Raw genomic sequence first — 23,328 nt, forward strand, 5'->3', positions numbered from 1 at the left:
TTTTTATATGTATATATATATATACAATATATATATATACACTTGTAAATTTGCCTTTATTTTATTAATAATATATTTATTTACCACTTGTTTTGTAATAATGTTGCTCTTAATTTCTTGTTACTTTTGTTGTAATTAGTCACGCCAATAAAACTGAATGAATCAATATGAGCCAATAAGGTTGCAGATTAGCAAGCAATTTAGTTCTCGGCGTCGGAGAAGCTGCGCTTCGTATGTGAGTTGGTTTTGGCTGTGAAACGACATGTTTTATAGTTTAAAACTACTTAAAACGATAAGTGCTTCATTAACCAGACTGTGGTGGAGTATAAACCATTAATAGTGCCGGATATGTTACATGTTAGCGTCAGTACCGCAGCGTTCGGACTTGTAGTTAATGCTAGTTCGCTTTCATCCCTTCTGATGCGTTTAACCCACTCCGTAAAGCAGCCCGCTACTGTTACTATTACACTGTATGCACATTCACTGTTTATTCAGATTTGTTAACCTGTACATCGGGAGTGAGGTGTTTATTTGGCGCGACCACCTGAATTGAGTGGAAGGAGAAAAACACCGATAAATGACGCGACTTTACACATCACCACGGCTCGCGACAAAGCGGGGCTTGAGATTAAATACATTGATTCGTTTAAAGGTGAGCAAATCTGACGAGGTTAAAGTAACTCGGAGTAAAGGTGTATGTTCACTGGTCAGTGCGGTCAGTGCGGGTTGTGTCCGTAAACAAGGTCGGGGAGTGTTCGCCGTGTCCCGGTTCAATAAAGGAGAGTTCGTTCTGGAGTACAGAGGAGACCTAATCAGCTCCGAGGAGAGTCAAAAAAGACAGAGAGTTTATACCAGCGACCCGAGAGGATTCATGTTCGACTTCATCTGGCACGGAAAGTTCTGAACGTGAGTATTTCTTCATACATTTAAATGGCGTTCATGGTTAAATGGCTTGGTGTGTTTACGAGGATAGGAGGGGGTGGGGGTTGGGTGTTCGTCGCCGTTTCCGAGCCTTTTAAATTCATTACCATTCCGATTATTCAACTCTGTGTGTAACGATTTAAGCGGGCAGGCGTGACGCAGATGCAGGGTTTAAAGGGGTTTATTAAATAAACAAAACCGAGCACGAAACAGAGGGAAAACTAGGCATGGAGAAACAGGATTGCTACCAGTCAAGCTGTCGTACCTCGGGCTACTGCGCATGCGCATGCTACCTTCACGTCAGTGTTTAGCTAGCCCACAATTGTGCGCTGCCAGCTGTTTTGTCTCTTGGATTAAGGGTGAATATTGCCCATTTGTCATATTTAATCATATTGCAACGTAAATCTTTTTGCATTTTGCTTTATCAACAATTGTTAAATATTTTTGTTAATATCCTAGGAAAGACCTAGGATATTAAAATAAATATTTTTAAATATTACTATATTATGTGTTTCTAACACATGTCTGCTGGTCAGTTTGTTTTACCCTTGCCAATAAATAATCGTTCTTGATTTTATCCATCCGTTTATTCCGTCCTACACTAACTAGTGTTAGTTGATTGACCTTGAAATGAGCACTTCTTAACGCTTAACATTCGTTCTGTTTGGCTATTTTACATTTCTAAAGCAACTTTCTTAAATACAAATAACCATGTAACGTTAATAACGTTTGCACAGTCACAATCACAGTGGGTTTCTAAGACATTCCTTAAGCACAGCGTTCTAGTAATCAGTACATGACTTGATTAACTCATTGCTGAAAGCACGTTCTGATAAGCTAATATAGCCTATAAAATGCTCATACCTACATTATTATTGCTAGAAGCATATACCGATAAGATAATATAACCTATAAAATGATTGTTCCTACCTACAGTATTAATGCTGCATGCACGTTCTGATAAGGTAAAATAGCCTATAAATTTATCGTACCTACACACAGTATTAATGCTGCATGCACGTTCGGATAAGGTAAAATAGCCTATAAAATTATCGTACCTACAGTATTAATGGTAGAAGCACGTTCAGATAAGGCAATATAGCCTTTTAAATTATTGTACCTACCTACAGTATTAATGGTAGAAGCACATTCGGATAAGGTAATATAGCCTATTAAATGATCGTACGTACAGCTACTGCTGCGGTAGTACATTTTGACAAGGTAGTATGCATCGATATATATATCTATAATTTTGTGCAATGGGTGTGCACTGACACTGACGTGAAATTATCGTGTGCATGCGCAGTAGCCCTACGTTGGAAAGCTCAACGAGTAGCACAGATTTTCTGAACACCGGCAGCGACAGACATTAAACACCTCGAATATGACGTGAAAGGGGAACAAACTAGCGAACAACACGGGAACAACAGCAAGCAAACGACATAGAACAAACACTACAAAGGGAATACAAAGCTACCAGGAACTCTAAAGCACTTTACCGAAATGCGAAACTAAAACGCTCAGGACAAGGGAACTAAAATGGTGAACAACGCGGCACATACAAGAAACAATGAGAACAGACGGGCAAGAAGGAGAGTAAGCCAAAATAGATGAGGGGAATTTAAACACTGACTAGGGGAGAATTAAAGAAGGCACAGCTGAAACGATGAGAAGGGGCAGGGACACAAGGTACAGGGCGTGACAGACAGAGGGGAAACAAAGGAAATCAAGAAAAAAGGCCGGGCTAGGACGAACGACATGACTGGGGCAGGGGTCGGAGCTAGACGTGACAATGTGCCATTTTCTATTTGTTTCCCTGATGAAAAAATAAAACAGCTAGTCTGTGTTGGTCAAACCTTGCTGGTTTGGCCTGTGCTGTTTTTTGTCAGGGTTATGTGTAACATCTATATATACAGGGCTTTGTAGTCATTCTACAACACAAAGTATTTAAGCAATGACAGTTGTCGTTACTTAATAGTAGGGCTGGGTATCGATTCAAATTCCAAGAATCATTCCGATTCTGAAGATTAAGAATCGATTTATTTCGATTTAATCGATTCGATCCGATTCGATCCAATTCGGGGTTTAGTGTTATTAAAAATGTATTTGAGCTGTTTCCTGACTATGAACAGAAGCAACATGATATAAATCATCATGATCATAAATCTACCTTCAAGAAAGGTAATCCAGGACAATAAACAGAGGACATCTTTGAGGTGTCTGCAACAGTGGACTCCTACTGGGACACTAACCAGTGCATTATTATTATGATTGAAATAATTAAGAATTCACCCAAAAGCTGTTGCTACCAAATGCATTTTTATTTTAAAAGTGCTCACACTTAATAAACTGAAAGTATAAAATGTAAACGTGTATTTTTCTTTAAAGTGCAAATATAAGAACAGAACTGTCATGTTATGGTCCCCGACCCCTCCCTTTTGGGCGTGTGTTAACTGCGTCTACTTGTCTGCGTCTGTAGATCTCCGTGGGTGCGGGTGCGTCTTGTGATAATCCGTCTCACCTCGTGGGGTTTGTGCGTTCGCGCAGCGTCCGGTGCTCGTCGTTGTTTGAGTCGCAAACGTTCTATGTAAACGTGTTTTATGTGCGCTGTCTGCGCTTCGGTAAATGTAATAAACGTAACGATTTGGAAAGTGCAAAGGATTCTGTCTCGTCCATCGCCTTGCGCCCAACGTTACAAGAACATTTTTAACTTTTTTAAACTGTAAAAACACTGGGTAAACTGTCAGTGACATGGACTAACTGTAAATAGTCACTGACACTGGATAAACTGTCCTTCTGTTTTTAGATTGCCGATTTGACTATCGTCGTTACCGGCACTGTCCGACGCCATGTTGTTTTACAGTTAGTTAGACCGAGCACGCCTGCGTGAATTCAGTGACGAGGCGGGGGTAAAAGTTCACTAAAAAATCGATCTTTGGACGTACGAATCGATTATCAGATCATCATATGCGAATCGATTCTGAATTGGAAAATCGATTTTTTCAACACAGGCCTACTTAATAGAGAAAGAATACTGTAAAGGGTTTTAGTTTAATAATAATATGAGCAAAATTAATGTATTATAAGAACTTTGCTATACGATGAAATGACTGGAAAGAATGCAATGTTGTAATGTTAAGCTTTATTATGGTATTTAATTCTGCAACTGTCATGACTAAACACCTTTTGTCCCCAAATAATCATGTTCTGTTTGTTTAAATTCAGTGTTGATGCTGCAAAGGACGATGGCACTCTCGGAAGACTGGTTAATGATAACCACATTAACCCTAACTATAAAATTAAGAGAATCGTTGTGGAAGGAAGACCTTGGTTGTGTCTTTTTGCTTCAAGAGACATAAATACTAGAGAGGAGATTACTTATAATTATGGAGATGGTGATTGTCCCTGGAGGAGCAAAGTAAGAATGGTACTTCTTGTAGCTATGGTGCATAGTTGGATACCAAATTGTGAATGTATTTATAAAATGGTATATCAGTTATGTAAAAGGAACTTTGGGATTTAAGCTTTCTGTTATTCTTATTTTAAATAACATTTACTTACCAAACTCAGAATAGCAGTAGTCTTTAATCCCAAAGTTACTTTTACATAATGAATACAACATTTTAGAAATGCATTTCTACATTAGATGGAGTGCTAAATAGTGACTGTTGTGTCTGTTTCAGGTGACAAAAACTACAATGGCAGCAGACAGTAATTGTTTGGAGTCAGACTGTTCCATTGGAGATGATCAGCATTGCACTGACCCTCAACAGCAAGAGTCTCCTTTCAGCAACACCGTAAGAAACTGTTCTATTTCATGTGTTTTTCACTGGGTAAACGTCAAGTCCCCACAATGTACAATGTATCCTGACAGTGATGGCAGAAGATTTCAGTCCGTAAGTGGTGCACTTCCCCCACTGAGTCCCCACAATATCTTTTAAAGGGAAACCTGTACACTAAGTCCTCACAAAACACCTACCTAAAATTGTATTTTTAATGTAAGTATATATATATTTCTTTGTTATTTGGTGTGTTTAGCTTACAAATACTTTCTACCACATAGCAGTTTCAATAAGTTTGTACTTTTGGGCTTATTAGTGACTGTTGTGTCTGTTTCAGGTGACAAAAACTACAACGGCAGCAGACAGTAATTGTTCGGAGTCAGACTGTGCCACTGGAGATGAGTACAGAGGAGACCTAATCAGCTCCGAGGAGAGTCAAAAAAGACAGAGTTTATAACAGCGACCAGAAAGTATTCATGTTCGACTACATCTGGCACGGAAAGTTCTGGACGTGAGTATTTCTTCATACATTTAAATGGTGTTCATGGCTAAATGGCTTGGTGTGTTTATGAGGATAGGAGGGGGTGAGGGTTGGGTGTTCGTCGCCATTTCCAAGCCTTTTAAATTCATTACCATTCCGGTTATTCAACTCTGTGTGTGTAACGATTTAAGCGGGCAGGCGTGACGCAGATGCAGGGTTTAAAGGGGTTTATTAAATAAACAAAAATGAGCACGAAACATAGAGGGAAAACTAGGCATGGGGAAACAGGATTGCTACCAGTCAAGCTGTCGTACCTCGGGCTACTGCGCATGCGCATGCTACTTTTACGTCAGTGTTTAGCGTAGCCCACAATTGTGCGCTGCCAGCTGTTTTTTCTCTTGGATTAAGGGTGAATATTGCCCATTTGTCATATTTAATCATATTGCAACATAAATCTTTTTGCATTTTGCTTTATCAACAATTGTTAAATATTTTTGTTAATATCCTAGGAAAGACCTAGGATATTAAAATAAATATTTTTAAATATTACTATATTATGTGTTTCTAACACATTTCTGCTGGTCAGTTTGTTTTACCCTTGCCAATAAATAATCGTTCTTGATTTTATCCATCCGTTTATTCCGTCCTACACTAACTAGTGTTAGTTGATTGACCTTGAAATGAGCACTTCTTAACGCTTAACATTCGTTCTGTTTGGCTATTTTACATTTCTAAAGCAACTTTCTTAAATACAAATAACCATGTAACGTTAATAACGTTTGCACAGTCACAATCACAGTGGGTTTCTAAGACATTCCTTAAGCACAGCGATCTAGTAATCAGTACATGACTTGATTAACTCATTGCTGAGAGCACGTTCTGATAAGCTAATATAGCCTATAAATGCTCATACCTACAGTATTATTGCTAGAAGCATATACCGATAAGATAATATAACCTATAAAATGATCGTTCCTACCTACAGTATTAATGCTGCATGCACGTTCTGATAAGGTAAAATAGCCTATAAAATTATCGTACCTACACACAGTATTAATGCTGCATGCACGTTCGGATAAGGTAAAATAGCCTATAAAATTATCGTACCTACAGTATTAATGGTAGAAGCACATTCAGATAAGGCAATATAGCCTTTTAAATTATTGTACCTACCTACAGTATTAATGGTAGAAGCACATTCGGATAAGGTAATATAGCCTATTAAATGATCGTACGTACAGCTACTGCTGCGGTAGTACATTTTGACACGGTAGTATGAATCGATATACACTGCTCAAAAAAATAAAGGGAACACTTAAACAACACAATATAACTCCAAGTCAACCACACTTCTGTGAAACCAACCTGTTCAGTTAGGAAGCAACACTGATTGTGAATCAATTTCAACTGCTGTTGTGCAAATGAAATAGACAACAGGTAGAAATGAGAGGCAATTAGCAAGACCTCCCCCTATAAAGGAGTGGTTCTGCAGGTGGGGACCACAGACCACTTCTCAGTACCTATGCTTTCTGGCTGATGTTTTGGTCACTTTTGAATGTTGGTGGTCCTTTCACACTCGTTGTAGCATGAGACGAACTCTACAACCCACACAAGTGGCTCAGGTAGTGCAGCTCATCCAGGATGGCACATCAATGCGAGCTGTGGCAAGGTTTGCTGTGTCTGTCAGCGTAGTGTCCAGAGGCTGGAGGCGCTACCAGGAGACAGGCCAGTACACCAGGAGACGTGGAGGAGGCCGTAGGAGGGCAACAACCCAGCAGCAGGACCGCTACCTCCGCCTTTGTGCAAGAAGGAACAGGAGGAGTACTGCCAGAGCCCTGCAAAATGACCTCCAGCAGGCCACAAATGTGCATGTGTCTGCACAAACGGTTAGAAACCGACTCCATGAGGATGGTATGAGGGCCCGACGTCCACAGATGGGGGTTGTGCTCACAGCCCAACACCGTGCAGGACGCTTGGCATTTGCCAGAGAACACCAGGATTGGCAAATTCGCCACTGGCGCCTTGTGCTCTTTACAGATGAAAGCAGGTTCACACTGAGCACACGTGACAGAGGTGACAGAGTCTGGAGACGCCGTGGAGAGCGATCTGCTGCCTGCAACATCCTTCAGCATGACCTGTTTGGCAATGGGTCAGTAATGGTGTGGGGTGGCATTTTTTTGGAGGACCACACAGCCCTCCATGTGCTCACCAGAGGTAGCCTGACTGCCATTAGGTACCGAGATGAGATCCTCAGACCCCTTGTGAGACCATATGCTGGTGCGGTTGGCCCTGGGTTCCTCCTAATGCAGGACAATGCTAGACCTCATGTGGCTGGAGTGTGTCAGCAGTTCCTGCAAGATGAAGGCATTGAAGCTATGGACTGGCCCGCCCATTCCCCAGACCTGAATCCGATTGAGCACATCTGGGACATCATGTCTCGCTCCATCCTCCAACGTCACGTTGCACCACAGACTGTCCAGGAGTTGGCGGATGCTTTAGTCCAGGTCTGGGAGGAGATCCCCCAGGAGACCATCCGCCACCTCATCAGGAGCATGCCCAGGCATTGTAGGGAGGTTATACAGGCACGTGGAAGCCACACACAATACTGAGCCTCATTTTGACTTGTTTTCAGGACATTACATCAAAGTTGGATCAGCCTGTAGTGTGTTTTTCCACTTTAATTTTGTGTGTGGCTCCAAATCCAGGCCTCCATTGGTTAATAAATTTGATTTCCATTGATGATTTTTGTGTGATTTTGTTGTCAGCACATTCAACTTTGTACAGAACAAAGTATTCAATGAGAATATTTCATTCATTCAGATCTAGGATGTGTTATTTGAGTATTCCCTTTATTTTTTTGAGCAGTGTATATATCTATAATTTTGCGCTATGGGTGTGCACTGACACTAACGTGAAATTATCGTGCGCATGCGCAGTAGCCCTACGTTGGAAAGCTCAATGAGTAGCACAGATTTTCTGTACACCGGCAGCGACAGACATTAAACACCTCGAACACGACGTGAAAGGGGAACAAACTAGCAAACAACACGGGAACAACAGCAAAAAACTACATAGAACAAACACTACAAAGGGAAAAACTAAGCTACCAGGAACTCTAAAGCACTTTACCGAAATGCGAAACTAAAACGCTCAGGACAAGGAAACTAAAATGGCGAACAACATGGCACAAACAAGAAACAATGGGAACACACGGGCAAGAAGGAGAATAAGCCAAAATAGATGAGGGGAATTTAAACACTGACTAGGGGAGAATTAAAGAAGGCACAGCTGAAACGATGAGAAGGGGCAGGGACACAAGGTACAGGGCGTGACAGACAGGGGGGAAACAAAGGAAATCAAGAAAAAAGGCCGGGCTAGGACGAACGACACGACTGGGGCAGGGGTCGGAGCTAGACGTGACAATGTGCCATTTTCTATTTGTTTCCCTGATGAAAAAATAAAACAGCTAGTCTGTGTTGGTCAAACCTTGCTGGTTTGGCCTGTGCTGTTTTTTGTCAGGGTTATGTGTAACATCTATATATACAGCGCTTTGTAGTCATTCTACAACACAAAGTACTTAAGTAATGACAGTTGTCGTTACTTAATAGAGAAAGAATACTGTAAAGGGTCTTAGTCTAATAATGATATGAGCAAAATTAATGTATTATAAGAACTTTGCTATACGATGAAATGACTGGAAAGAATGCAATGTTGTAATGTTAATCTTTATTATGGTATTTAATTCTGCAACTGTCATGACTAAACACCTTTTGTCCCCAAATAATCATGTTCTGTTTGTTTAAATTCAGTGTTGATGCTGCAAAGGACGATGGCACTCTCGGAAGACTGGTTAATGATAACCACATTAACCCTAACTATAAAATTAAGAGAATCGTTGTGGAAGGAAGACCTTGGTTGTGTCTTTTTGCTTCAAGAGACATAAATACTAGAGAGGAGATTACTTATAATTATGGAGATGGTGATTGTCCCTGGAGGAGCAAAGTAAGAATGGTACTTCTTGTAGCTATGGTGCATAGTTGGATACCAAATTGTGAATGTATTTATAAAATGGTATATCAGTTATGTAAAAGGAACTTTGGGATTAAAGCTTTCTGTTATTCTTATTTTAAATAACACTTACTTACCAAACTCAGAATAGCAGTAGTCTTTAATCCCAAAGTTACTTTTATATAATGAATACAACATTTTAGAAATGCATTTCTACATTAGATGGAGTGCCGCTAAATAGTGACTGTTGTGTCTGTTTCAGGTGACAAAAACTAAAATGGCAGCAGACAGTAATTGTTTGGAGTCAGACTGTGCCACTGGAGATGATCAGCATTGCACTGACCCTCAACAGCAAGAGTCTCCTTTCAGCAACACCGTAAGAAACTGTTCTATTTCATGTGTTTTTCACTGGGTAAACGTCAAGTCCCCACAATGTACAATGTACCTTGACAGTGCTGGCAGAAGATTTCAGTCCGTAAGTGGTGCACCTCCCCCACTGAGTCCCCACAATATCTTTTAAAGGGAAACCTTTACACTAAGTCCTCACAAAACACCTACCTAAAAATTGTATTTTTAATGTAAGTATATATATATTTCTTTGTGTTATTTGGTGTGTTTAGCTTACAAATACTTTCTACCACATAGCAGTTTCAATAAGTTTGTACTTTTGGGCTTATTAGTGACTGTTGTGTCTGTTTCAGGTGACAAAAACTACAACGGCAGCAGACAGTAATTGTTTGGAGTCAGACTGTGCCACTGGAGATGATCAGCATTGCACTGACCCTCAACAGCAAGAGTCTTCTTTCAGCAACACGGTATGAAACTGTTCTATTTCATGTGTTTTTCACTGGGTAAACGTCAAGTCCCCACAATGTACAATGTACCCTGACAGTGCTGGCAGAAGATTTCAGTCCGTAAGTGGTGCACCTCCCCCACTGAGTCCCCACAATATCTTTTAAAGGGAAACCTTTACACTAAGTCCTCACAAAACACCTACCTAAAAATTGTATTTTTAATGTAAGTATATATATATATTTATTTGTGTTATTTGGTGTGTTTAGCTTACAAATACTTTCTACCACATAGCAGTTTCAATAAGTTTGTACTTTTGGGCTTATTAGTGACTGTTGTGTCTGTTTCAGGTGACAAAAACTACAACGGCAGCAGACAGTAATTGTTTGGAGTCAGACTGTGCCACTGGAGATGATCAGCATTGCACTGACCCTCAACAGCAAGAGTCTTCTTTCAGCAACATGGTATGAAACTGTTCTATTTCATGTGTTTTTCACTGGGTAAACGTCAAGTCCCCACAATGTACAATGTATCCTGACAGTGCCACTGAGTCCCCACAATATCTTTTAAAGGGAAACCTTTACACTAAGTCCTCACAACACACCTACCTAAAAATTGTATTTTTAATGTAAGTATGTATATATTTCTTTGTGTTATTTGGTGTGTTTAGCTTACAAATGCTTTCTACCACATAGCAGTTTCAATAAGTTTGTACTTTTGGGCTTATTAGTGACTGTTGTGTCTGTTTCAGGTGACAAAAACTACAACGGCAGCAGACAGTAATTGTTTGGAGTCAGACTGTGCCACTGGAGATGATCAGCATTGCACTGACCCTCAACAGCAAGAGTCTTCTTTCAGCAACACGGTATGAAACTGTTCTATTTCATGTGTTTTTCACTGGGTAAACGTCAAGTCCCCACAATGTACAATGTATCCTGACAGTGCCACTGAGTCCCCACAATATCTTTTAAAGGGAAACCTTTACACTAAGTCCTCACAAAACACCTACCTAAAAATTGTATTTTTAATGTAAGTATGTATATATTTCTTTGTGTTATTTGGAGTGTTTAGCTTACAAATATTTTCTACCACATAGCAGTTTCAATAAGTTTGTACTTTTGGGCTTATTAGTGACTGTTGTGTCTGTTTCAGGTGACAAAAACTACAACGGCAGCAGACAGTAATTGTTCGGAGTCAGACTGTGCCACTGGAGATGATCAGCATTGCACTGACCCTCAACAGCAAGAGTCTCCTTTCAGCAACACGGTATGAAACTGTTCTATTTCATGTGTTTTTCACTGGGTAAACGTCAAGTCCCCACAATGTACAAAGTGCCTTGACAGTGATGGCAGAAGATTTCTTTGGGCTTACAGTGAGTCCCCACCATGGTGTTTAATCTGCAAGTTGTCAGATCAAGTTGTTGACTGATTAAAATGCAGTTGTCTCAAGTGTTCTTTCCTTGGTAGTCTTTCTACATACTGATGCTTTTCAGACTGATTTGTTAGTTTAATTGAGGTCTAAACAGTTAAACTTTTGGGATTGTCACTCATGCTCAACGGCCGAGCTCTTTTTTTGTGCCTCAGTATGTCTTTAATTATGTAATCCTCTGTGATGTACTGAGTTGGTGACCTTTTTCTAGTCACCATTGTTATTGGATGTACTTTGCCCCTTTTTATGAGTACTTTATTTAACTAGATCTTGATGCAGAAGTGGATTTGGAACCATCTATAAAGCAGAAGCTGGAAACCACTCAAAATCATGATTGGAACCAACCAGTACCACAAGCGTCGGAGCCAAACGGTACCACTTTAGTTCCCAAAGGTATTGTCTGACACACCATGGCAAGCTGTAGAGATCGAAAAACATTATTATTTGACTAATGTTGTCTTCCGTTTATTCAGGTGTTAAGGTGGTTAAGAAAAGGAAATGGGAAAACGATGAAGTGAAAGCTGTGGAAAAACACCTGAACAGGTTTATTAAAACTTGCACTGTGCCAGGAAAAAAACAGTGTGAGGCATGTATAAAGGCTGAACCTATTGAAAAGACAGAGATTGGTTGGCTGTAGGGGTGTCCTGCAATAGTCGCTGATTCGACTATAGTCGACTATACCCCCTAGTCGACTATGAACGTCATAGTCAAATGTACCATTCTGACTGCATGGGGGTGCCCAAGGATGCAGCTAAGCATTAGTTGTTACATGAAATGTCTTTGTTTTCGTTATATATAGCCCTTTGTCAAATAAAATCATCTTAATTTAAAAATATTTATTAACAGAAATTATGTGTGTGCATTAACAATAGGCATCTTCCTTACTACACATTAATAAATCACACCCTGCAGTTGCACAATCCAAATGAGCGGAGCTAAACACTCTACAGGATCAGCGTCTGCCGAGATTATAATGGCTACAAAAAACTTCAAAAGTATTTTGAAAAAATAAAAGTAAAGTGCAAATTATGCCATCAACGTCTTTCATTTTGCACGACAACAACCAAAATGGCATACCATTTTAAAATGCGTAAGGCGAAAAAAAAACACAGTTCAGCCGTTTGTCATCTCGTCGCGTCTCCGCAAGTAGGCCTATAAACATTTTTTGTTGTTTGCTTTTTAAACCCCGTTACTTGAACCTTTACTTATAATTTTTTTTATATTTTCAAGCAGGCACATTTTATTTAAAATACTTTTGACATTTTGCACAGTGCCTGTTCGATCTGCGCACTGATGGTTAATGTTCTCTAGCGTTTCATTTAAAAATAAATAAGTAAGTAAATAAAAGCTGAATAATGCCAACCTACCATGTTTATTCATTTGTCTGGGTGTTTTAAGTTTTTACTTTGAAGTGGAAAAAAGTTCTGAATTAGAACAGGATCCTGTTTATGGTGCTATAGATAAATAAATAAAAAACCCTGATTCGACTATTAGTCCACTAAAGGGAAAATCCGACTAATCAGATTCGACTATGAAAATCTTTAGTTGAATACATTGAATATAGTTGGCTGTGAAATGTTTTGTAAAGAACAGGATCACTGCTCTTAAAAGGAAGCTGTAAATTTGAACACTCCTTTAGACTATGCATTTTCTTCTGTTCATTGTTCATTATAGAACATATAGTCTCCAAAGGTAAAAAACCTTTGAAGAGACATCTTTAAGGAGTTTACATTTCTCTTTTTTTCATACAATTTTTGTATTTGAGGCTTGGCAGCTTACTGTTGACGAGCTTTTGAAAGGCTTAAAGCATTAAATTTGTTAAAAATACTTCATCACAAATGCAAAAGCTTAAGAGCTAAATAAAGGGCCTGTTATTTAAATAACTATACCAGTTGTCTTTCCTTGCAAATATGCAATCTAGCTGCAACCTTGTTGTTAGTATCTAGCTGCAACCTTAGTTCGTGTCCCCAGATTGTTCATAAGTACCTAAATTGTACAATGGGTTGGTGTGTGTGTGTGTTGGTCCTCACATGGTCTGTCTACCAGAAACTTGTCCCCAGAATGTAGGAAAATGTCACATTGCTTTCTAAACATTTTTTCTGTAATTTAAAGTGATGGCTGCCTTTACAACGTCAATTGAAACGTGAATCTGTAGTTGATTTATTCCTAAAGCATTTAGAAAGGGTAGTCCCCACAATGTAGCTTCCTGCTGGTAGTCCCCGAAAGACGCTTTTACAAGTATGTGTGTGTGTGTGTGTGTGTGAATGAGAGAGTGTGTCTGAGAGAGAGAAATAGAGAGAATGTGGGGGAAACAATAGAGAAGAAAGAAACAATTGCATAAGGACAAGATGGATTGAAAGAAAGTTGAAGAGAAATAAACAGCTTCCAGAGATCTGAACCTCCCAGGCAGATTGTCACAGCCACGGGTCTTGAGTCCAGAATGATCTGCCTGATTTTGCTTCCCACTCATGTCTCATATGTCACGTCCACACAGAACACACTGATACTGATGATACTGCACAAGCGCACGCACACACTCACACCAACGCGCCCCCCCCACACACACACACACACACACACACACCAAACCCTCCCCCCAAACACAGACACACACACCAACACCCCCTTCACACACCCTCACACCAACACCCCCCCCCACACACACATACACCAGCACCCCCACACACACACCAACACCCTCCTACACACAGACACCAACACCCCCCCCACACACACCAACACCCCCCACACACACACCAAACCCTCCCCCAAACACAGACACACACACCAACACCCCCTTCACACACATACACCAACACCCCCACACACACACCAACACCCTCCTACACACAGACACCAACACCCCCCCCACACACACCAACACCCCCCACACACACACCAAACCCTCCCCCAAACACAGACACACACACCAACACCCCCTTCACACACACTCACACCAACACCCCCCCCACACACACACACACACACCAACACTCCCCACACACTCACACCAACACCCCCCCACACACACACTCCAACAATCCCCCATCCACATGCACACACACTCACACCAACACCACCCCCCCCCCCCCCACACACACACACACACAGTAAAGGTGACCTGCAGATTGCCACTCTTTCCTAATGATACCTAAATACTTATACAGAAAGAGTCCTGAATCCGGGTTTCAAACAGCAGTGCCAACTTTACTGCTCTCCACTGATCTGACACTGGATTTGTACCTTACTGGCTAAGGACTAGCCAACCCTACACGGATAAGAGCAATGTTGACTCAGAAGTAAACTAAGGAGCCTGTTCTCCATGAACAACCCATGTAGCCCCACCAAGAGGCTCTGAGGTCTGAAATAAGATGTCCCTCTGTCACCAGAGCAAAAGTGCACTCAAGGACAATAGAGTCACAAAGGCACAAGATCAAGGGGATTTGAGCTGCACAAAAACAAGCACATGTATCCAATGATGGATAACTTCATTACTTCATTACTCTTCACTGCCTTTGACAGTCAACCACAAGATCCTTTGGTCCATCCCCCTCAATCTTGGGACAGCTTGCTCATCCACATACCTTCCAGACTCTCCACTGGCATCAAGTAAGGCTCAGTCTGAGATCTTTAATCTCCTTGCATTCATTATCTTGTTAATGTTATGCCATCTGATGGTTTAATCTACCATTGCTGATGCCACACAGCTATGTTTCTGCATACATAAATACATAGAATGACAGATTCTCATTTTGATTTTCCCTTTCCAAGGACATACAAGGCCTCTGTGAATTTGGGGATGACCAAACATTTTTGCAAACCTGACTTGATCATGCAGATTTTTCTTGCAAACATACAGAAGATTAAACTTTTTATAGTCAGGTCATCCAGGTACTCACCCAGGTCGCTTGGTAAGGCTGGACTACAGCAACTCATTCCTGACTGGCCTTGTTATGTATACAATCACAGCTTAGCAACTGATCCAGAACCCAGCAGGACAACTCGTCTTTCAAAGTTCTCCCACTCCTGCATTCCCTTCACTGATGTCCTCTAGCTGCCCATATTAGATTCAGAACCCTGATGCTTGCAATGCCAAAAGTGAGCCAGATCCCTCCCTATCTGAGGCCAATGGTCAAATACAGATCTACACCTAGAGCCCTTGTGAGCTTCAAGTATGCACTGGCTTCTCTATTCACCTGTCAAGATTCATAAAAGACAAGCACAACGCTTATTTGTATTTGCATCCAGGTTGTGAATAAACCTCTCAAAAATCGAAACCAATCAAAAATCCATCTCTTCCAAAAACATTTAAATAAATACAAGTACTGCAGAGTGTAAAGAAAAATACACGCTAATGTGATCACTGTGGTTAGGGTAGCTGATGTGATCACTGTGGTCAGGATAGCTGATGTGATCACTGTGGTTAGGGTAGCTGATGTGATCACTGTGGTCAGGATAGCTGATGTGATCACTGTGGTTAGGGTAGCTGATGTGATCACTGTGGTCAGGGTAGCTGATGTAATCACTGTGGTCAGGACAGCTGATGTGATCACTGTGGTTAGGGTAGCTGATGTGATCACTGTGGTCAGGGTAGCTGATGTGATCACTGTGGTCAGGGTAGCTGATGTGATCACTGTGGTCAGGGTAGCTGATGTGATCACTGTGGTCAGGATAGCTGATGTGATTACTGTGAATAGGGTAGATGATGTGATCACTGTAGTTAGGGTAGATGATGTGATCACTGTGGTTAGGGTAGCTGATGTGATCACTGTGGTCAGGGTAGCTGATGTGATCACTGTGGTCAGGATAGCTGATGTGATTACTGTGAATAGGGTAGATGATGTGATCACTGTGGTTAGGGTAGATGATGTGATCACTGTGGTTAGGGTAGCTGATGTGATCATTGTGATTAGGGTAGATGATGTGACACTGTGGTTAGGGTAGCTGATGTGATCATTGTGATTAGGATAGATGATGTGACACTGTGGTTAGGGTAGCTGATGTGATTATTGTGGTTAGGGTAGCTGATGTGATCATTGTGATTAGGGTAGATGATGTGACACTGTGGTTAGGGTAGCTGATGTGATCATTGTGATTAGGGTAGATGATGTGATCATTGTGGTTAGGGTAGATGATGTGATCACTGTGGTTAGGGTAGCTGATGTGATTATTGTGATTAGGATAGATGTGACACTGTGGTTAGGATAGCTGATGTGATCATTGTGATTAGGATAGATCATGTGACACTGTGGTTAGGGTAGCTGATGTGATCATTGTGATTAGGGTAGATGATGTGACACTGTGGTCAGGGTAGATGATGGCTGTATGAAGTAATGGTTCTTGGAGGGCTGCCCACCTCCTCAAATCTAGGAATTGCATCACACTGCCAACATCTCAACCTTCAGTTAGTCTGCAAAAACTAGCAAAGATCATTCAGTCACACCCTGACACCCTGACATCGAATTTTACAGGCGTGAATTGAACAATGAGCAATGTAAATGCTTTTTTCCAACATTTAACAACAAAGTACAATTACCCCAAATTCATTTTCAACATTTCCTCTCCCACTGGATAAGCAAATAGTTCACACACACTCGTCTCCTGGAGTTCATATCACTGCAGTTCAAATCTCAATGTGTCATGTCCAGGCTGTAGAGAACTGCAGCATCTAAGGAGTAATACTAATAGTAATAGAGTAATGGAGTAATGGAGCATTAATTATGGAGTAGTAGTAATGAAGTAACAATAATCAGTGTTGCGAATAATGCCGTTAAAAATAATGGCTTTAGGTAACGGAGTAATTTTGTCAGTAACGGGATAATATAATTAATTACTTTTCCTGTCATTACAACACCGTTTACGTTACTGGTCATTAAAAGCGGTGCGTTACTGTAATATTGATATACTAACAGTAATACGAGTGGACCGCTGCCCAGGCTAGTGAGGGTAACAGATCTCGATAGGTCACAGTTCTTGGTGTAACACCTGTTTAACTTAACAAGTCAATAAGTGATTGGCTAAGGCAGCGTTATGGTAGCCAATCAGAGCCAGTGTTTTTACACGCGTGCTGAAGCACACCAGTGACACACGTCACAAACGGAGAAGAGGCAGAAATGATGAGTCAGGAGCAAGCCGAAGAAAAATTTGCATTTTCAAGGTGGCGATATAAACATTATTTAAGAAAATACTTGAAGTTCCTGAATGTCTACCAGACTGGTTATTTGATCTATTTAATTAAGAATAGAGGTTTCATTGTTAAGTTTACTTCTGTTGTGAACAAACCAGTTGTCTCAGGTTGAGATAATTTAATTTGATATATGTAAATGCACTTTATATAGTGTAACTGTTTACTTTTGCTTTTTTTTTTTTACAAAGATTTGGGATTTTAAAGAATTTTATCCTGCACTGGTCTGTTGATGTGCAATAAATATTAAAAGTTAAACACCTTTCTGATCTACTCATTTCAACTGACTGTGAAAACTGCTTTTTCAAAAAATCCTTATTCATTGGCATATAACTTTTTTAACTGTAATGCATATAGTTACTTTCCCTGGTAACAAGTTACTTTTATTATAGAGTAATTCAGTTACTAACTCAGTTACTTTTTTTAACAAGTAGTGAGTAACTATAACTAATTACTTTTTTAAAGTAACGTCCCCAACACTGATAATAATGGAATAATGGAGTAATAAAAATTGAGTAATGGAGTAATTGTAATGGAGTACTGCAATGGAGCCCAAGGGCAAAATGTCTCAAAATGTACTCCCAAATGCTCTCCAAAATGTATTCCCAAATGACGTGCAGGGCAGTGCAGCAGTACCTACTTACCTGAGCCTCAAACGATGGGTTAAATGTGTGTGTGCATTGTGAGTGTGTGATTGTGTGTGTGTGTGTGCGTGCGTGCGTGCGTGTATGAGTGTGTGTGTCTGGACCAGCTTTCTACCATCTGTGAAACACATCGATAACTCTACACTATTTAAACCTATTGGATCTCAGTGTAATGCACCTTAGTTTTCTGAGACAAGTCAGCTTGTGATCAAGAACGAACATTAGTTCTGGGTAGCACGTTGGGGACTGAGTGAACACAGTGAAAGAGAGTAAACAGAATTTTGACAAGTGATAATTCTTTATTTATTCTTTGAGAATTGTTTTTGATTGGGTTTTGTTTATTTGTTGTTGGCTGATCTGGTGTATTATTAATGATAATTAATGATTTTTTAATTAATTTTATTATTATTTCAATGATATAATTATTAATTATTTTAGCTCAATATTGTTTTAATATTGTGATAGAGGGATTAAGGGAGCAGGTGAGGTAGAGGTGTCTCAAACTCTTTAATGTCCATAGCACAGGCAAAGAGTGACAACAATGACAAGCGCGTAGGCGCTTGTGACGGGTAGGGTGAGCGAAAATAAATGGAAGCGATCACGCCAAGTCTCAGGGAAATAGGATGGTTTAATATGTAAAGTCCGCAAACCAAAAACCGTGAACTGATCCGAATTAAGGATATAATAACCAGCGGTCAACTGGTACAAAGACAAGACATATATAGACGAACAAACGACCCTCAGGTGAGACGGATCGCGGGCTCCGTCCACCTGAGGGACGAACACAACACCACACCCACAGGAAGAGCTGCTGCTGTAGACGGGGGCGACCAGTAGGGGGCCGCTGTACCGTGACAGATCCCCCCTCCAAGCCGCACTCCCCTCCACCGGCTGTGCGACCTACAGCGGCAGCACACAAAACAAAGGGACAGGCAGGCAGGGACAAGGGACACCCCCTGTAGTCCCGGAGCTGTAACACGCAACACAAACACAGGTTAGCTCACCTACCTGGCCGGGACCCTGGACCGACTGGGCCGTCAACAAGACAAAACCACGCCCCGGTCGGTCACAGGGCCCTCACGCCCTAACCGGCATTAAGCCGCTTAGCCCCACAGGTGCGAGGACGACGGGCCACGGCTCCTTGTCCGTCCGGGGTGTATGTGTGCAGGTTACCTCCCTGGGGCGTGGCTACGTCACCTCCTGGACCCCGTGGAAGGGTCTCCGTCTTGTGCAGGAGCTCTTCAGACCGGAGCCCCATGGTCCCCAAACATCCGGGGGCCCCAACCCTCTAGGGAGGGGCTCTTTAAGACCGGCTCCGGTCACCCCACAACATAAGGGGGCTCCTGCCTGGTGGAGACCTCCACAAGGCCCAGGAACGCCACGATCCACCGCCAGGGAGAAACACCTGCACATAAAACACAAATGCACACACACCCACACACACCAACACAAAACACAGACGCGCACTGCCCTGATCCCCCTTACAATGGGGGAGGGGTCTCCTTCTCAGCAGGGGACCTCCACCTGCTCAGGAGAACCCCCCACGTTCCTGGTCAGGGCCTCCCTCAGGAGCGACGCCCTCCGTGCCACTCCCCGTGGCACGGGACCATCACTGGTCCACCCCCAACACACACTCAAGGGGGAGGACCATGTGTGGAATTACATACAACATATCACAGGCACGCGAGAACAACACACACGCAAAAACTAGACAAACAAAAAACAGTGTACAAACAATGAACGAACGGGACTCTTACATGCGTGCTCGGTAGTATTGTGACGTGCCGCTCAGGTTCGCAGTCGCTCCCCCACACAAAACACAAGACAACAGGGGAGCGAGGCGACAGTGACGAGCGGCACCCGCGTCACACACGAAACACTAAACATATAACACCATGAGCACGCACACTGGTCCACACGCCCATTCACACGTACACTTCACCCACACATAACATGAAGAGTATAACAGGGAAGACGCCCTGGTCCTCGCCGTGCAACACACACACACAACACAAAAGCACGGCGGAGCTCTTCAAACAAAACACCACGCAGACAAACACTTACCACGAGACATGACCACGAACGAAGGAGAAAGTAAAGGAGACTGGCGGCTTCCGAAAGTGGCTGGTTATTCTGTGACGGGTAGGGTGAGTGAAAATAAATGGAAGCGATCACGCCAAGTCTCAGGGAAATAGGATGGTTTAATATGTAAAGTGCGCAAACCAAAACCCGTGAACTGATCCGAATTAAGGATATAATAACCAGCGGTCAACTGGTACAAAGACAAGACATATATAGACGAACAAACGACCCTCAGGTGAGACGGATCGCGGGCTCCGCCCACCTGAGGGACGAACACAACACCACACCCACAGGACGAGCTGCTGCTGTAGACGGGGGCGACCAGTAGGGGGCCGCCGTACCGTGACAGCGCTGTACTGAAAGTCAAAGGTGCGGTAAGCCCACAAAAAATAACGACCCTTAACTACAACGGCACAAATGTGTGCAAGGCGTCCTTCCTCCTGTATGATCAGAAGACCAGTGAAGGCTTAGTTACCTTGACTAAGTAAACTGGTTACTGATTACTCCTTTTAAAAGTAAATTAGTTATTACTTTAAGATGATCTCACCAATCATATTATTATTAGTGATTTTAGATCAATATTTTATTACTACAATTCTAATATTATTCTTCTCATCAATAATATTATTAATGATTTAGATGTTCTTTGTCATGTACCATCTGGCACACAAATACAAATGCAGACCTTTTGAATGCCTTTTGAACATTTTTCCCTTCTTGAACATCTAAGCCTTTGTTATTACAGCCCTCAAGCTGGTTTTATTTTGTACTGTGTCAACATTTGTCTAAAATCATCAAAACATCGAAACATCTGGCTTTGCCAATCTCTCAGTGGCTCATCTTTTTGACCACTTGGAATACTACATTCAGTATCTTACAGGGGCAATATGTTCTTTACTTCAGATACATCTAAATTATTTCCTTCCCTAGAGTCACCACAGGCATAGAGGAAGAGTTACAGCACTGTTTCTACACCATTACAGGTGTAGAATGTGAATGCCGATAATTTAGAGACTTGATGTCTGCAATGGTTACCCATTACTTAGCATGTTGCTCATGGTTTTGACGATCACACTTGTCATATCAGATTACATGCAAGTAACCCTTTCACATTCCCAGCAGATGGTCTTTTTGGTAAAATAAATATGCCCTTCCAAACCTTTTCTTATTGAGTCTTCTGAATCCTTTCCATGTGCTTTTGAAGTGTTAGTTGAAACAAATGAAATAAATATTCTACATAAAGCTTCCAGTAAGATTCCAGTTGTTCCCAGGAATGTGTCAGATCATAATGTCATGCTGCACCCAAACAAGTGACTGCTGAGATTGACGTTTTCTACTCATTGTGTCATGCCTAAGTATGATCCAGAGAAGAAACATACTTTTGACCTTGAATATTCTCCAGTTCCCATGGAGTGGACAAGCCTTGTCATTAGTCATCTAAATTGCATACCTGAAGTTGCTAAATAGTCTTTGACCACACCAATTCAGAGAAACATCACATTAGAATAGAGAATAAGAGATGTTTTTAAAGAAAGGCCAGGGTCAGCCATGGATCTGGGTCTGGGTATGATCAAGTAGAAGGAGCTGTAGAGGACAATCCCAACAAAACATTCATGTGCCTCCTGGGCTTCTGGGAAATTAATTGCATGCTACAGAGAGTGAAATGCACCAAGCACATTTCAGAGGCTCTGGTATCTCTTGATTATCTTACTGAATCAACTGAAGTAATATGGGTTAGCACTGACGTAAATGTAATTTCTTCAAAACTTCAGCTAAATACCTTGGGCATATTGTTTATGCTAGTGGAGTCCACACTGACCCTGGGAAGATACACTGGCCTTGTCTCAACCAATAAAAAAGAGCTCAAGTGTTTCCTTGGCTTTGTTGGGTATATTGTTGAAGCCTGTTCTGTGAAGCGGTGGGTACGCGAATGCACACACCACATGATAACAGAGAGAGGTGGACCCAAGTGCCGGCTCGAGTTGATAAATAAATGACTAGAGTCACATAGACTAAATAATGACTAATGATGACATAGACTAAATGACTAGAGAGACGGGCTGAAATCGCAATGGCATGAGACCAACGATTCAGTAGTGATCTGTCACAACTCACCTCCTTAAGTAGGAGGGAGGGCAGGTGTGACATCACTACTGATTGCGTTGACTCCAGACCTAGAGCTGGCTCGCAAACTCAGGGTAATCGCCTTGTCGCGGGGGAAGTCATGGATCAGGGCAGGGTCCAGGATGTGGGAGGCAGGAACCATTGACCGTGTCACGTAGGGCTACGCCCCCCCCCCCCTCCCCCCCTCCCCCTCTAGCTGTCACTTCGGTTCCCTGCTCCTCGTGTCTGTGTTGTTCCCTGCTTGTCTGTTCCCATGGTTTCCCTCCGTCTGCCAAGCCCGTGTTGTCAGTGTCTTCACCTGTGTCTACTTTAGTTCTGTGTATTTATAGTCCCTGTGTTCCCCTAGTCTGGATCAGTTGTTTTGTTCATTTGTTATTCCTGCTCTTAGGTCATCTGTTATTCATGCTCTTTGTGGATTTTGTATTTTGTCATTGTCATCCCGTTCATAGTTACTCGGCTTTCTTGTTTTTGTTTCCCCGTTAGTCATGCCTGTTTATCTGTCTTGTTCAGACTGCCTGCCTGATATGACCCCTGCCTGTTATCACAACCTCGATTATGGTATTCCCTTTAATAAATCTCGCTCTCCTCAGCGTTTGTGTCCGCCTACTCGCTCCGCAGCTCATGCTGTGTTACAGACTGCTCCTCTGGACCATACCCTTCCCAGTCCACGGGATATTGGTCACGTCCTCGGACCTGCCGAACCTCCAGGAGACGGTGGACAGTATAAGCTGGGGTCCCATCGATCATACGGGGAGCTGGTTGAGCATGCGGCAGGCTACACAGGACCGGTCTAAGGCGAGAAACATGGAATACCGGGTGAACCCTGAGGAAGTTGCAGCCAGTAGGACACCGGGTTCCGGGTTGATGCACTTATCAATTTTA

The 23,328-nt window shown here is 41.9% G+C and overlaps 1 protein-coding gene and 1 long non-coding RNA gene across 5 annotated transcripts; both read left to right on the forward strand.

The window, feature by feature from the left end:
• The first annotated feature begins 183 nt into the window (after positions 1-183).
• Positions 184-10,100, forward strand: LOC143518873 (histone-lysine N-methyltransferase set-1-like). Of its 4 annotated transcripts, XM_077011724.1 has the most exons (8): positions 184-652; positions 744-906; positions 4,147-4,339; positions 4,605-4,718; positions 5,041-5,214; positions 8,994-9,195; positions 9,455-9,568; positions 9,894-10,100. In XM_077011724.1, exons 5-8 carry the CDS (start codon positions 5,180-5,182, stop codon positions 10,011-10,013), a joined length of 471 nt encoding a protein of 156 aa, XP_076867839.1. In that variant the 5' UTR covers positions 184-652; positions 744-906; positions 4,147-4,339; positions 4,605-4,718; positions 5,041-5,179; the 3' UTR covers positions 10,014-10,100. The 4 variants fall into 4 exon arrangements, with proteins under 4 accessions (XP_076867839.1, XP_076867837.1, XP_076867841.1 ...); XM_077011722.1 differs by having other exon boundaries at positions 184-906; XM_077011726.1 differs by having other exon boundaries at positions 184-906; positions 8,994-9,186; positions 9,894-10,028.
• A 1,035-nt stretch (positions 10,101-11,135) lies between these two features.
• LOC143518204 (uncharacterized) lies at positions 11,136-12,597 on the forward strand. Its single transcript, XR_013132083.1, has 3 exons — positions 11,136-11,250; positions 11,680-11,805; positions 11,886-12,597. It is a non-coding gene; the product is annotated as an uncharacterized LOC143518204 (long non-coding RNA).
• Positions 12,598-23,328: the final 10,731 nt, after the last annotated feature.

This window comes from Brachyhypopomus gauderio, chromosome 7 (genome assembly GCF_052324685.1).
Source record: "Brachyhypopomus gauderio isolate BG-103 chromosome 7, BGAUD_0.2, whole genome shotgun sequence".
NCBI classification, from domain to species: domain Eukaryota; kingdom Metazoa; phylum Chordata; class Actinopteri; order Gymnotiformes; family Hypopomidae; genus Brachyhypopomus; species Brachyhypopomus gauderio.